Source organism: Palaemon carinicauda, chromosome 22 (assembly GCF_036898095.1).
Source record: "Palaemon carinicauda isolate YSFRI2023 chromosome 22, ASM3689809v2, whole genome shotgun sequence".
NCBI classification, from domain to species: domain Eukaryota; kingdom Metazoa; phylum Arthropoda; class Malacostraca; order Decapoda; family Palaemonidae; genus Palaemon; species Palaemon carinicauda.
The window spans coordinates 5,191,808-5,208,315 of record NC_090746.1 but is presented as its reverse complement, the minus strand read 5'-3'; the positions used below and the strand labels follow the sequence as shown (position 1 = coordinate 5,208,315).

The following is a 16,508-nucleotide window of genomic DNA, read 5'->3' as shown; positions in this document are numbered from 1 at the left end:
GTAACCCGAGGACCCCCTGTATGTATGTATGTATGTGTATATATATATATATATATATATATATATATATATATATATATATATATGTATATATAGACACAATAAAATTACCTTCTAAAGTTTAAGATGGGTTCCAGGTACCGACGTGAAGTTTGAACTAAACTTAGACGTCTATCCCAACTTTCAATCAACTCCTTTAGCTTGAGTGGCTGTTGTTGATGTCCAAGATTTGTTCTCAACTCTGATTCCTGTCCTGATAACCTTATATGACCCTCAGTGTTTAGTTTCAACTGAAGAAATCCAGACACAAGTTCTTCCAGTTCAGTCAGCATGTGCAACCTGAAATCAGTACTAGTTACAATCCACATACACAAATAAATTCTAAAATATACCCTCATTTTCTTTATATGTCCCTATACATAGAAATCAACTCAGGTAGTGAATAATATGATAATGCTACACAGTGGAATTTATCAAAAAAATTATCAATGTTATCAAATTGGTACAGGGGTCTGCAGATATGAAAAAACTCAGTTGTTAATGTTTTAATCATTTTGCATTATCATACTAATAGTTAGCAATTGCACTGGACTAATGCACAGAGCTAAGCCCTGTCATACAAAGAAAGTCACTCACCTAGTTATCTAATGTTTAAAGTAATGATATATCAAATGAAAGGATGATTCAGAAATATTAGACTGTACACAATAAAAGCAATAATGGCCCTCTATCTACTAACTTTTCATAATTCTGTATAGATCATACAAATATTGTAGCATAATTGGTGGAAAGTATAGAATAACATCTTTACTCAAAATTGATGCAAAGAAGAATATAATCTCTTATTTAGAATGGATTTATTGTTCAATAAAAAGAAGAGAAAATAAAATCTACAAATTACTAAGCTTTACTAAAGTCCTATCAAAACACAAGACTAGATCAAATTTCATAAACCATGTGAAAAAAGAGATAGGGCTAAGCGTAACTGAATATGTCCCATAAACAAGCAAGTCTATCTACATAAAGTAAGTCACCAAAATGAGTAAAATTATGTTCGGACACCTTCTTTTCTGCATTGCTTTGGTCATTTGGGAACTGTAAAGTTGCTGATATCAAGTTTATGGTATATTTCCCTTTTGTATTTCAATTATAGTCCCTACCAACATAAATTTCATGTCTAGTGTGTACACTGTCCAATCTAACTATCTTTCATAAGAGGATAAGTTATACACTTGATCAGCTCGCCAAAACAACCCAAATCTTGATGGATTAGAAAACATTATCTCTTATATACAAAACCAGATGACTTCATTAATGAAGAATATATTAATGAAATTTAGATATACAGTATTCTCATTATTTTAGCTAGTAAGCTGATGAAGCGTTACATTTGAATAGTAAAAATTTGATGGATTAAATTTCCCCAACTTAGCCCTGTAAATGTAACATAAACTTTTAAAACAGATATATCTAAATTGTGTCTTCACATATCTGCTCTTACAAATTTTAAATATCTAATGTAGTTTTAATATGAAAATCACATTCTACTGCTAAATTATCAAAAAGATCTATCTTGCATCAATTAAAGTAACAGACAAACATTACGTTTATGTATCCAAGAAGTTTTTTTCACACAAATCTAATAGGAATAATTAGTTCACTTTTGCAGAGCCACCATATTCTAAAGTGAAGATGAAAGTGAACACTGAAAAACCAATGATCTACCTTAAAATGTAAGGATAGGCCCTCTGATAAGCCCATTTCTCCATACTAGCAGCAGACATTGGAGTAATGTGTTGTGACCTAAGCTTTCGCAAGCTATTTTGATAGCCTGTAGCATCCAGAGCACGGACAGCTAAAAATACCTGTCCAATGCCTATTCCCCATGACAACTGAGTAGATCCTTTTTCCATGAATGCTTCTAGCTGGTTCCATTGACCAAGTCTCCATGCTGCCTCAACTCGGTAGTCATTGAGTGATGATTCTAACTCTGGTCTAAATAATATGAAATTATTAACAACAACTGAAGCATACAACCAATAATTTAAACAGAAAAAAAAAATAAACAAATTATTATCCTATAAAGAAATAGGCACAAATCAATAATTGCACATGTGAATTTAGCAGTGCTAGAAATTCAAGACTTTACTGTATATCTATAAAATTCTAGCTAAATGGTAATACATGGGCAGGAACTCCTCCACCCTGAGTATTAACTTGATAATTGCAGTAACATTCCACTTATTCAATTTTTTATTATTTTTAGATAACTTGAATAACTACAAATTCCATCAAATGTTGAAGGACTAGGCTTAGTGGCCAAGTCATTAGTTCCTTTTTTTCCCTATCTTACATAGCCTCTGTCTACTTCCTTACCATTTGAAAGCAATGAAAATTTTTCATTCTTTCTCTTACGCATTAACATGATACTTGTTTGTCCAGTAATTAGGGCTGGCAGTCATAAATTGCTCATAGAGTGCCAAACTGGGATTATGAAAAAATATAATTTTAACAATAATGATTAAAGTCAACTCTGTTATCCACGTGGTTGGTATTCATGAATTTCTTATCACGTGGAAACCCAAAATTTGATACTAAATTTCTTTATTACGAAAAATCACGAAAGAATGCTAGTGAAAACATGAAATTTGGAGTTAGAAATTGCCAAATAGAGCATATTTTTAAAAAGCAAGAGTCAAAATGAGAAATCTATTCTTAGCAATCAACAAATAATACTGTAAGGTATCATATTAAAATTTGCCAAAGATTCAGAAGCAAATGTGGAATTAAGAGCTAGAAACTGGCATATAATACCCTAAGAGATAGAAAATTAAATTAATGTTACTCTGTTAATTATGAGAGCATATTCTCGATAGCGTCGCCTTGACATCAGCTGAAGGCAACGGCCCCCCCAAAAAATTGGTAAAAAAGAGAGAGAGAGAGAGAGAGAGAGAGAGAGAGAGAGAGAGAGAGAGAGAGAGAGAGAGAGAGAGAGAGAGAGAGAGTCTGAAAATCTATCATACCTACTGCATAAAAACATTAAATCACCCGACGACATGGAGGTTCCTTCTTACTTCAGAAGGAATTTGTCAATAATGCATTTTATGGCCAGAAAGAAACTTCAAGTCAGTAATATCAATTTTTACTTAAAATTAGATACTTATGACCTGATGTGAGAAAAATTATTGATCCTCAAGAATAAGCTTTAGGTCTTTAAAAACTCAATATCTGAAGCCATGTACTAAACCAAAGTCTAGTCATTTTTCTAATCTAAATTATTGATTAACTAAGGGTGTGAATACATTTACTCAAAAATGGCATAAGTCTACTAAACCTTTTAACATGTTTTCACAATGCAAAATGTACAATAAAACTGCTCTGGTTACCACCTAACCTAAATAAAACAGTTCAGTACTTTAGAATACTCATGACTGATAAAATAGTACATACTAATGATCAACAAATTTAAAAATACTACTCACGTCAGAATCCATTATACTAATATTAATATAAGGAAATCAAAAGCAATGGAATAAAATGTTACCTGTGGCAAAGCAAACCAGAAGTAATATTAAGCACTGAATGTGGCTGATCAAGATTCAGGTAACAGTCCAACAATCCTTTGTAGATTTCTTCAGAACTTTGGCCGACACACATACGTTCATAGCAACCCAATGCATCTTGTAAGCGACCTACATAGTGGAAAAAAAATTACAAAACTGTTCACTTTAACATTCAGTCTTAGCTTCTCAGTAAAAGCAATTACACATTTGAAATTATAGTTTCTGATCCTTGATGGATAACAACAATCATCTCAAAACCTTGTTATAAAAAATTGAACAAGCAAGGATAGGCCATGGTACTATTGCACAATATCCTAAAGACTGAATAAGTACACTTTAATAAACTATATCTAAAAGACTGATATAATAAATGCGCAGCAGGATACGCTCCACATCTACAACAAACCAAATATAATGTTTCTCTTTTGCCTTAAATTCACATAGGATCAGTTTCCCCCAACTCTCTCTTACAAAGTTAGAACTACATATGACAAAGCAATGGCTGCTGATGCCTCAGCTAAGGGAACCTAGGCAACTGTTATATCCACAATACAGTACTGTATACTGTAGTTGTAAAAACTAATGGAGACTATTGAGATATAAAGGTGGTTCAAAAAAGGGGCCTACCTAGTGTGAGTCCTCGACTTTTCCACCAGGTTACCTGATAAATCTTTCCTGTACCCTGTGCCTTTGCATTGCCCATTAATTGCTTGTCTCGGTATTCTGTCTAGTGTTTTCTTAAAATCTACAAATACCGGTATGTGGTATAATATTTTGGCTTTTCTTTAACAGCATTAAAATAAAGAGAACTCTCAAAAGAAAGGGGATACAATATCTACAAAAATCTGGATGTAGACCCATTTTATCTCAACTCGGGTGAATGTTGACGAGTATAATATTTGACTTTTGAATATTACACCACTCCCAGTGTTCCTGAAAATTCAATATCTATTTCAAACTGACCTGTTGCTTCATACTCAAGCACTTGCTCTTCTAGGGACGGATCATCACGACGAATTGCTGCTACACCAGCAACACCATCAGGCTCATCCAGGGAAACATATATGCACTGTAGAGGAAAATAAAACTAATTAATTATCAAAAGTATCCCATTATAAAATAAGATTAGTAAAATGCAAAATGAGATAGAGGATATATCACACAACTGATATATTCAAATTAGAGGATGAGTAACAAAAATGGAAAAGGTTTCTTCCATCTCCTTAATATGGTCCTTAAGGAGGTCTTTATTTTAGGTATTCTTTTCATTGGTCAACTTATTGTAATATTATTCTGATAATGTAGCAGTTGAAATAATTGAATTTCAGCTTATCAGATTTTGTTACCTATCAGGTTTTGTTACTTGTACAAGAGTTTTGAAATCTCAAATATTCCCCCAAAATATTAAATTTTATGTGAAACTATAATTTGTAGGTAAAAAATATCCAAGGAATTCCTTGCCCACTGAGGACGCCAAAAGCAATACTCGTGCATAATGAGGGCCACCTGTAATTTGCTGTGCTGTATCTTTTATCATTTAATTTGTAGACTTACAACTATTATTATTTATCATTTTCACTGAAATATATGTTTAAAACTTGATTCATTTATAAGTAATTGGTGTTACTAAATTTATAAAACATTTGGTATTCAAATACTATAAGACTAGTAGTCTTTTACCCTTATAACCATTTCAGACAAATGATTTAGTTACCTGGGAGGTTGTTTACGTAGGAAATGACACCAAAGACTCCTTCTAATACCCGCCACACATTCTAATCTTACCTGGAGGAAATGAAGACACTCCTTCAACTGTTCTGGGTTATCTTTCAAATGGGCTTCTATGTGTAACAGAGCACGGGAATATGCTTTACATTTAAAAGACGTCTGTGCTAGCAGGTTCGCTGGAATCTTTTCTAAAAAGCCATTTACCTGTGAAAATAAAACACATTCAATATATTATTAAAAAAAAAATACTTCCAAGACTTCTATGATATAAACATAGTAAACATTAATAACAGCAAATTTTATAAGCCTGAATTTAGCAATCTTTGATTGTAAAACTGTATTCAAAACAGTAAAATACATTATTGAAAAGGTTTCCAACAATATTAAATAGAGTATTAGTTGTGAAATGCAACCAGTCTTTATATACCTGTCTTAATTCAGGTGAGGGAGAAAAAGCAACACGTGGCTTTTTTCCAACACTTTCAACTTGTCTCTGCTTTTGGCTCCATTTGCTCACATAATCAAGAGTTGAAAATACTGTCTGAACTGCCATTTGTCTGTAATCATAATAAGTGAAAAAATTTAAGGGTGATATACTTTTACAATGTGAAAATCAATATCATAATCAGATTATTTAACAAATGGGATAGGACTTTTATGATGGAATTATCTAATATAATTTTTATTTTAGTCAAAACTGGTCAGTCAAATTCTATTAAAAATATGATGATAAAAACACACATAAGGACCATGCAGAGCATATAAATAGAATACTGTATAGTCTGCAAAGCATATATCGGTACTTTGGTAAAAAAAATTCCAGGCATATTATATAATTATTAAGAATCATCACAAATGCAGACTTACAGTAGACTGGCAAAAAAATCTTTACAATAAAACATTTCCTTCTTTATCTTAACACTGATTAACAATACCACATGATTATGTGGACAACATATTGTTGAAAAAATATGCGCAAAGTGGGAATACAAGAGATTACTGTGAAACTTGATCATCATTGTAACATCAAGGGTAAGTGGTAACCCTTCCTTCTACTGTGTTAGTTTGAGCATTATCAGATAAAGCATAGACTGATTCTTTTCTATCTACGACTGAGATAAACATAACTCAGAAGGGATATCAAGAAGTTAAGAGGTTATTAGGGTTATTAAAATGATGTTCCTGGTAAATACAATTGGTATATTCTATACATACTACTTCACTCTGTAAAATAAAAACTATGTGTAGTTTGTAATTACTATTATTACTAGCTAAGCTACAACCCTAATTGGGATATCATAATGCTATTCGCCTAAGGTCTCCAAAAGGAAAAAGAGCCCAACAGGGGAAGAAAATAAAAAAATAAACTATGAGAAGTAATGAATAATGTATATAAAATATTCAAAGAACAGTAACAACATTAAAATAAATATATCATATATAAACTATGAAGACACTTATGTCAGCCTGTTCAACTTAACAACATTTGCTGCAAGTTTGAATTTCTGAAGTTATTATTATTATCATTATCAACTGCCAAGCTACAAGCTATTTTACTTTACTTTACTTTAAGGTCTGCTTATCTGGTCCTGTACAGCAGGGGAATCCCCTACTCTCTACAGGATCTCCACAGTTGTTTTATGATGTTCATTCGGGAGCACTTCCCATTTCACAACGCGTACTTTTTGCCGACTGTTTGATCATCACTGTCAAAACACTAAAAAAAAAAAGTCTTCAGTTTCCTCTTGAAAGCCTTAAAATCTTCAATTATTCGGATGTCTCGTGGGAGCCTATCATATAGTCTCGGGGCCAAATATTTAAAGGCTCTAGAGCCTACAGTAGACATGTATCTAGGTTCTGATGGTTTAAAACCAACTGTAACTATTCTCGTGTCAGGACGACTTGTTGGTTGCACAATATGTCGCAATTCTATTAGATATTTTGGACGACTGGTTCTGATAACTTGGTGGGTTATTGTACATATTCTAAATTCAATTCTCCCTTTCATCGGCAGCCAATGTAGATCAATTAGTATATGAGTAATCCTTTCTCTGGGTGAGACACCTTTTATCAGTCTTGCTCCTCTGTTTATTATGTTTTGTTAACTTCTCAAGTTGTACTTTCCTGTAGATTCAAGTAATCTCACAGTTTATCACAAGTTTCTTTACGGAACATTCATCCAGGTACTTTTTATAAAAGCAATATTTTTTAGATGATAGCCAGATGATAGCCAGCAGTTTTTATTACATTATTCTTTTTGGCATTGCGAGACAAGTTGCAGTCAAGAAATACGCCTAGATCCCGAATTTTACTAGATATTGACACTGAGTCATTATCTATGTTTATTTGAATATCACCCTACAACCCTAATTGGAAAAGCATGATGCTATAAGACCAGAGGTCCCAACAGGAAAATAGTACAGTGAGGAAAGGAAACAAGGAAAAATTATATTTTTAATTATAAAATAAATTTTTGAATATACTTACCCGGTGAATATATAATAGCTGCAACTCTGTTGCTCGACAGACAAAAAACAGTAAAAACTCGCCAGCGATCGCTATACAGGTTGCGGGTGTGCCCACCAGCGCCAACTGTCGGCCAGATACCACTCTCGATGTAAACAAAGACTCAATTTCTTCTCATCCCACTGCGTCTCTATTGGGGAGGAAGGGAGGGTCGTTTAATTTATATATTCACCGGGTAAGTATATTCAAAAATTTATTTTATAATTAAAATATCATTTTTAAATATTTAACTTAGCCGGTGAATATATAATAGCTGATTCACACCCAAGGAGGTGGGTAGAGACCAGTTAAATATGTTTACATCGTATAAGCTAAGAGTTTTTTATTTCATTTTGACAGTTATCAATATAACAAAACCAAAATAAATAGGTACCTGGTAAGGAAGTCGACTTAGACGATTACTCTGCCTTGTAAGTACGTCTTCCTTACGGAGCCCAGCGATCCTCTTAGGATGCTGACAGACCCCTAGGAGCTGAAGTATCAAGGGCCGCAACCCATACAACAGGACCTCATCAAACCCCTAATCTGGGCGCTCTCAAGAAATGACTTTGACCACCCGCCAAATCAACCAGGATGCGAAAGGCTTCTTAGCCTTCCGGACAACCCATAAAAACAACATTAAAACATTTCAAGAGACAGATTAAAAGGATATGGAATTAGGGAATTGTAGTGGTTGAGCCCTCACCCACTACTGCACTCGCTGCTACGAATGGTCACAGTGTGTAGCAGTTCTCGTAAAGAGACTGGACATCTTTCAAGTAAAATGACGCGAACACTGACTTGCTTCTCCAATAGGTTGCGTCCATTATACTTTGCAGAGATCTATTTTGCTTAAAGGCCACGGAAGTTGCTACAGCTCTAACCTCGTGCGTCTTAACTTTAAGCAAAGATCGGTCTTCCTCACTCAGGTGTGAATGAGCTTCTCGTATTAACAATCTGATAAAGTATGACAAAGCATTCTTTGACATAGGCAAGGATGGTTTCTTAACCGAACACCATAAAGCTTCAGATTGGCCTCGTAAAGGTTTAGTACGAGCTAAGTAGAACTTAAGAGCTCTAACAGGGCATAAGACTCTTTCTAGTTCATTGCCTACGATCTCCGATAAGCTGGGAATATCGAAAGATTTAGGCCAAGGACGAGAAGGTAGCTCATTTTTGGCTAGAAAACCAAGTTGCAGAGAACAAGTAGCTTTTTCTGACGAAAATCCGATGTTCTTGCTGAAGGCATGAATCTCACTGACTCTTTTAGCCGAGGCTAAGCATACCAGGAAAAGAGTCTTAAGAGTGAGATCTTTCAGGGAGGCTGACTCTAAAGGCTCAAACCTGTCTGACATGAAGAATCTTAGTACCACGTCTAAATTCCACCCAGGGGTAGCCAAACGACGCTCCTTGGTGGTCTCAAAAGACTTAAGGAGGTCTTGCAGATCTTTATTGTTGGAAAGATCTAAGCCTCTATGCCGGAAGACCGATGCCAACATGCTTCTGTAGCCCTTGATAGTGGGAGCTGAAAGGGATCGTCCTTTTCTCAGGTATAAGAGAAAATCAGCTATTTGGGCTACAGAGGTACTGGTCGAGGATACAGAAACTGACTTGCACCAGTCTTGGAAGACTTCCCACTTCGATTGGTAGACTCTAATGGTAGACGCTCTCCTTGCTCTAGCAATCGCACTGGCTGCCTCCTTCGAAAAGCCTCTAGCTCTCGAGAGTCTTTCGATAGTCTGAAGGCAGTCAGACGAAGAGCGTGGAGGCTTTGGTGTACCTTCTTTACGTGTGGCTGACGTAGAAGGTCTACTCTTAGAGGAAGACTTCTGGGAAAGTCTACTAACCATCGAAGTACCTCGGTGAACCATTCTCTCGCGGGCCAGAGGGGAGCAACTAGCGTCAACCTTGTCCCTTCGTGAGAGGCGAACTTCTGCAGTACCTTGTTGACAATCTTGAATGGTGGGAATGCGTAAAGATCCAGATGTGACCAATCTAGGAGGAAGGCATCTATATGTATTGCTGCTGGGTCCGGGACTGGAGAGCAATAGATTGGAAGCCTCTTGGTCAGCGAGGTTGCAAAGAGATCTATGGTGGGTTGACCCCAAGTCGCCCAAAGTCTCTTGCACACATCCTTGTGGAGGGTCCATTCAGTTGGAATTACTTGACCTTTCCGACTGAGACAATCTGCTAGGACGTTCAAGTCGCCCTGGATGAACCTCGTTACTAGGGAGATGCCTCGATCTTTTGACCAGATGAGCAGGTCCCTTGCGATCTCGTACAACGTCAGTGAGTGGGTACCTCCCTGTTTGGAGATGTACGCCAAGGCCGTGGTGTTGTCCGAGTTTACTTCCACCACTTTGCCTCGAAGGAGATACTCGAAGCTTCTCAAGGCCAGATGAACCGCCAAAAGCTCCTTGCAGTTGATATGCATGCTCCTCTGACTCGAGTTCCACAGACCTGAGCATTCCCGACCGTCCAGCGTCGCGCCCCAGCCCAAGTCCGATGCGTCCGAGAAGAGAACGTGGTTGGGTATCTGAACTGCCAGGGGAAGACCCTCTCTTAGGCTGATATTGTCCTTCCACCAAGTCAGACAAGACTTTATCTTTTCGGAAATCGGGATCGAGACCGCCTCTAGCGTCTTGTCCTTTTTCCAGTGAAAAGCCAGATGGAATTGAAGAGGACGGAGGTGTAGTCTTTCCTAATGATACAAATTGCTCCAGGGATGACAGCGTCCCTACCAGACTCATCCACAGCCTGACTGAGCAGCGTTCTTTCTTCAGCATCTTCTGGATGGAGAGCAGGGCTTGATCTATTCTGGGGGCCGACGGAAAAGCCCGAAAAGCTTGACTGTGAATCTCCATCCCTAAATACAGAATAGTTTGGGATGGGACCAGCTGCGACTTTTCCAAATTGACTAGGAGTCCCAATTCCTTGGTCAGATCTAGAGTCCAATTGAGATCCTTCAGACAGCGACGACTGGAAGAGGCTCTGAGAAGCCAGTCGTCCAAATAAAGGGAGGCTCGGATGTCCGATAAGTGGAGGAATTTCGCCACATTCCTCATCAGCCTCGTAAACACGAGAGGAGCTGTGCTTAGGCCAAAGCACAGGGCCCGAAACTGGTAAACCACATCTTCGAAGATGAATCTCAGAAAGGGTTGGGAGTCTGAGTGAATGGGGATGTGGAAGTAGGCGTCCCTTAGGTCTAGAGAGACCATCCAGTCTTCCTTTCTGACCGCTGCTAAGACTGACTTTGTGGTCTCCATGGAAAACTTCGTCTTTGTGACAAAGACATTCAGAGCACTGACGTCTAGCACCGGTCTCCAACCTCTTGTCTTCTTTGATACTAGGAAGAGACGGTTGTAAAACCCCGGTGATTGAAGGTCCGAGACTTTGACCACCGCTCCCTTCTCTAGCAAAAGAGACACTTCCAGTTTCAGGGCTTGTCTCTTTTCTTCCTCTCTGTACCTGGGAGAGAGATCGATGGGGGACGTCGCTAGAGGGGGTTTGCGTACAAAAGGGATTTTGTACCCCTCTCTGAGCAACCTCACAGATTCTTGATCTGCGCCTCTCTTCTCCCAGGCTTGCCAGAAGTTCTTGAGTCTGGCTCCTACTGCTGTCTGAAGTTGCGGGCAGTCAGACTCTGCCCTTAGAGGACTTGGATCCTTTCCTCTTCCCTCGCTTCCCTTCGGCACGAGCACCTCCCCTGCTGGAGGCTCTGCCACGAAAGGGCGGGATAAACCGAGACGCTGGAGTGTCTATCCTCGGTCTAGTAGACAATGTAGGAAAAGGGGGAGCTTTGCGAGCCGAGGACGCAACTAGATCGTGGGTGTCCTTCTGTACTAACGACAAGGCAATTTCCTTAACCAAGACTTCAGGAAACAGGCACTTGGACAAGGGCGCAAAGAGTAGCTCAGATCTTTGGCATGGCGTCACTCCAGCAGACAGGAAAGAATATAGAGACTCTCGTTTCTTCAGGACTCCGGACGTGAATGAAGCGGCAAGTTCGTTGGACCCATCACGGACGGCCTTGTCCATGCAGGACATAATGAGTAAGGAAACATCCTTATCCGCAGAAGAGATTTTCCTACTCAGGGCTCCTAAACACCAGTCTAGGAAGTTAAAGACTTCGAAAGCCCTAAATATACCTTTAAGAAGGTGGTCCAGGTCCGATGGTGACCAACAAATCTTCGAGCGTCTCATGGCAAGGCGGCGGGGAGAGTCTACAAGACTTGAGAAGTCGCCCTGGGCAGAGGCAGGAACTCCCAAGCCGAGAACTTCTCCCGTGGCATACCAGACGCTCGATCTAGACGAGAGTTTAGATGGGGGGAAGGCAAATGCTGTCTTCCCTAAACTCTTCTTGGTCTCTAACCAATCGCCCAACAGCCGCAAAGCTCTCTTGGATGAGCGAGAGAGAACGAGTTTAGTAAAGGCAGGCACGGTAGCAGGAACGCCTAATACAAACTCCGACGGCGGCGAACGAGGAGCCACAGAAACAAAGTGGTCAGGGAACAACTCCTTAAACACAGCCATGACTTTTCTAAAGTCCAAGGATGGTTGAGCTGCCTTAGGCTCATCAAGTTCTGAAGGTTGATCCTCTTGTGGTTCAGCAACATCCTCATCTGACAGTTCCTCATCCGATAACTGATGAGAAAACGGCAAAGGAGTGGGCAACGTTTGACTCGCCGAGTCCGGTCGCACTGGTGCATGCGTGACGGAGCCGGACGCAGCGTCACGGAACTGCTGAACAGTCTGGGAACTGTCAACAACCATAGGTGCGCGAGGACGCACAGCGTCCACCCGAGACTGTTTAGACCGTCTGGGTTGTGCAGTCAACACCATACCGGGTTGCGGAGGTTGACGCACCGCGTCAAAACAAGTCACCTCTGATGGTTGATGAACGTCCTGAACGTAAACAACCACCTCCGTGCGTTGCCTAACGTCAACGTGCGGCTGGACACCCACACTGGGTCGCATCGGTGGAGGTACTACCCCAACTGGTTGACGCGAGAAAGCTACCTCAACGTCAACAGGACGCACAACAGACCGCTTGGATGGTTGTTGGCCAGAAGGTTCAGCGGCAACCTTCTCCGCATTGAAGTCCTCCATCAAGGACGCAAGCTTGGACTGCATGTCCTGCAGTAACACCCATTTAGGGTCTACGGAAGCAGGTGCGGCAACAGACGGGGTGAGCGACTGAGGCGGCACAACTTTGCCTCTCTTAGGCGGAGAGCAGTCATCCGATGACGGCAACGGGTCCGAACTGTCCCAGTGGCTACAACCGGGACGTTGGACTTGTCCTGAAGGGACCGACTTACGTTTCAAAGGTCTGGAGACCTTGGTCCAAGGTTTCTTACGAGAAACACCTTCAGACGACGAGGTAAAAATGGGCTCTCTCGTCTTACGTTAGTAGGGGCGATCTTGGGGAGATACGCCTGATACCATAGAGGGAACGTCTGTTCGCTGATCAAGGCCTCTCAAACCCATGAGTCGTACGACATTGCTTCTCCCCTGGGCTTGGGAGCTTGCAAGAGGTCCCGGACTAGGAGGACGACAGGCACGAACAGACGAACCCTCAACCGCAACACTGTTCACAACACTTTGAGAAACACTAGGCACTTTAACACTTTCCGCCGCGGCACTTTGGCACTTTAGTTCCTTTACGTCCGCCATGAGTTGATTCCGGTCACTTGCTAGGGCCTCAACTCTCTCCCCCAAGGCATGGATAGCACGCATCATGTCTTGCATCGACGGTTCCTGAGTGCTAGGAGGGGGGTTAGGAACAACCACTACAGGGGAAGGATTAGGTTCAGGGGCATGTGGAGAGGAAAAATCTACCGACCTAGAAGAACTTCTCCTTACCCTATCTCTCTCTAGTCTGCGTGTATATTTCTCAAATTCGATAAAATCGAATTCCGAAAGGCCCACGCATTCCTCACACCGATCTTCCAATTGACAGGTTTTACCCCAACAATTGGAACAAACAGTGTGAGGGTCGAGAGAAGCCTTCGGAAGACCCCTATGACAGTCCCTAGCATTACATTTTCTGAACTTGGGAACTTGTGAAAGGTCAGCCATTTTGAATTAGTCAAGGGAAAATTCCAAAAAACGATCTAAGTCATCAACAATTAATCCGATCCAAAAAAGAGTTCAAGGATTTATTTGAAGAAAAACACCTGTACTGCGAAAGCTCAAACCAAATTAAAGTACTTCACCAAATATGATGTGAAAAAACTCCAGGTTCAACAGCGAGTAAAGTACGTCTTGTCGACACGTCGACAGAGAAGAAATTGAGTCTTTGTTTACATCGAGAGTGGTATCTGGCCGACAGTTGGCGCTGGTGGGCACACCCGCAACCTGTATAGCGATCGCTGGCGAGTTTTTACTGTTTTTTGTCTGTCGAGCAACAGAGTTGCAGCTATTATATATTCACCGGCTAAGTTAAATATTTAAAAATAAAATATTTTAAGAAAATTAGCATTAAAATAAATATCTCTTATATAAACAATAAAATCTTTAACAAAACAAGAGAAAGAGAAAATAAAATAGAATAGTGTGCCCAAGTGTACCCTAAAGCATGATATATCTAACCCAGACATGGGAAGACCATGGTACAGAGGCTATAGCACTACCTAAGACTGGAAAACAATTGTTTGATTTTGGAGTGTCCTTCTCTTAGAAGAGCTGTTTACCATAGCTAAAGTGTCTCTTCTACCCTTACCAAGAGGAAAGTAGCCACTAAACAATTAAAGTGCACTAGTTAACTTCTTAAGAGAAAAAGAATTGTTTGGAAATTCCAGTGTTGCCAAGTGTATGAGGAAAGATGAGAATGTGTAAAGAATAGGCCAAACTATTCTGTGTATGTGTCAGCAAAGATGAATAACCAGAGAGAGGGATCCAATGTAGTTCTGTCTGGCCAGTCAAAGGACCCAATAAATCTCTAGCTGTAGTATCTCAACAGGTGACTGGTGCCTTGGCCAACCTACTACCTATGATGGCTATCATTTTCATTTGCTGTTAATGTTTTGGTATTGTTTGGTCAACCTTTTTAACAGATTTTCATAATCTATTTCGTATACAATAGTTGAACGTAACACAGCTAAAGATTTTGTTAAGCGAGTTTCAAAACCATATGCACATCCCATTTTGTAAAATGCTTCATTAACATACAAAAAATCTAGTACTTTCTGACGACTCCTATTTGGCGTCATGAATGGATACCTAGTACTTCTGATATTTTGCTTCTTCTCACACTGGCAAATATCAACTTAGGCATAGCATTGGTGTAAGCAGAATTGGATGATATGGCCTATTTAAAGTATTATAAAATGTTTTCAGACATATAAACACTACCCTACCTGCACTAATTTTAAACAATTTGACAAGATGAATTTAGGAACTATTAGTTTCACATAACTAATGATTATTGTAGTGATGAACTAAGCAGTGTTACAATGAAAGAATTTAACATACTATACTAAATGAGTCACACATCGAATGTTCCAAATGGTACATTTCCAGTCGTGGAAACACTGATATTAAGGGATCTTTATCATAACTCATTTATTGAAGAATTTCATCATATATGGTAAAAGAATATGAATAATATTCTTTTACCAATAAATAAATTGAGTATATTTGGAATTTCACTTAAAAGTAAGATTTTAACTAATATAATTGACATTTCATAAAATTTGATAATATAACTTTAGTAACTTGTAAAAGGCTTCTTAGTGATATCACACGTATAAAATTAATGAACTGCTCCATAAAAGGAACAAATTGTAATGCAAGTCCAGCATTATGACACTGGTATGAAACAAAATAATATATTTCATTATTAAAATACTTTAATTAGCTCCATAAAACTTCCCAAATACATTGATGATTTTACTGATGATGTAAAAAGGTTGAGATTTAATGACTTTAGCTAGAAGATTTATAATGCAAGTGGGAAGAATTTGACATACAGTACTCAAAAAATGTTTCAAATTGTTTATCAGGGAAAATGCAATGCAAGATATTTGTGTATACTTCCCTCAATTAAACCACTACTTCACAATGCACATAGCCTCAAGATACGTGATTTCATTATGGATAATAAGACCTTAACCACCTTAAGAGATAGAAATCATAAAGAAATTTTCGAGTAAATAATCAAAGTAAAATTACAAAATCAATAACATACTGGCTCTCCGATGACCATGAATGCTGATGTTCTTCTTCCTTTTGCTTGCAACTCATAACAGCTAAAACTTCTGTTAGAATCTTATCATGGTATTCGGGTGATTCACATAACACACATACAAGTAAAGGTGACAGAAGGTACATGGCTGTAGTCAAATCTCGCCGAACTATAGGCTTACAAGCTTTAAACACCTGCAAAAGTACAGTAAGCACTATATTTATAAAATGTTATTGTAGAATTATTGTATTGTATTATAATATAATTATCTATTTACGTCAGCTTGACCTACAATACATCAGTTCTGACTTTACGTTGCGCGTCCTTAAATCTGAATACGTAATTAAAATCAATGTTATTTCAATTTTCCCAACCTTATATTTTTAAGTGATGTATTCCACGCAGAAGCTTACATTATAGGTATCGGGTATTCATATACAGTAATAGCAGAAACTTATAAGTACTTTTTTGTGTTCAGTATTAGAGAATATACAGTATCTGTAACTTTATGAGGAAAAAATCAGACC

At 38.8% G+C, this 16,508-nt stretch overlaps 1 protein-coding gene across 1 annotated transcript in view; it reads right to left on the bottom strand.

The window, feature by feature from the left end:
* Positions 1-16,508, bottom strand: part of mei-41 (meiotic 41) — a 316,521-nt gene that overhangs the window by 119,188 nt on the left and 180,825 nt on the right. The window contains exons 29-35 of the mRNA XM_068345943.1: positions 15,985-16,175; positions 5,719-5,848; positions 5,349-5,495; positions 4,527-4,632; positions 3,545-3,692; positions 1,726-1,995; positions 112-339 (exon numbers count right to left, since the gene is read on the bottom strand). Of these exons, the coding sequence (XP_068202044.1) occupies positions 112-339; positions 1,726-1,995; positions 3,545-3,692; positions 4,527-4,632; positions 5,349-5,495; positions 5,719-5,848; positions 15,985-16,175 (1,220 nt within the window). The remainder of the gene's footprint in view (positions 1-111; positions 340-1,725; positions 1,996-3,544; positions 3,693-4,526; positions 4,633-5,348; positions 5,496-5,718; positions 5,849-15,984; positions 16,176-16,508) is intronic.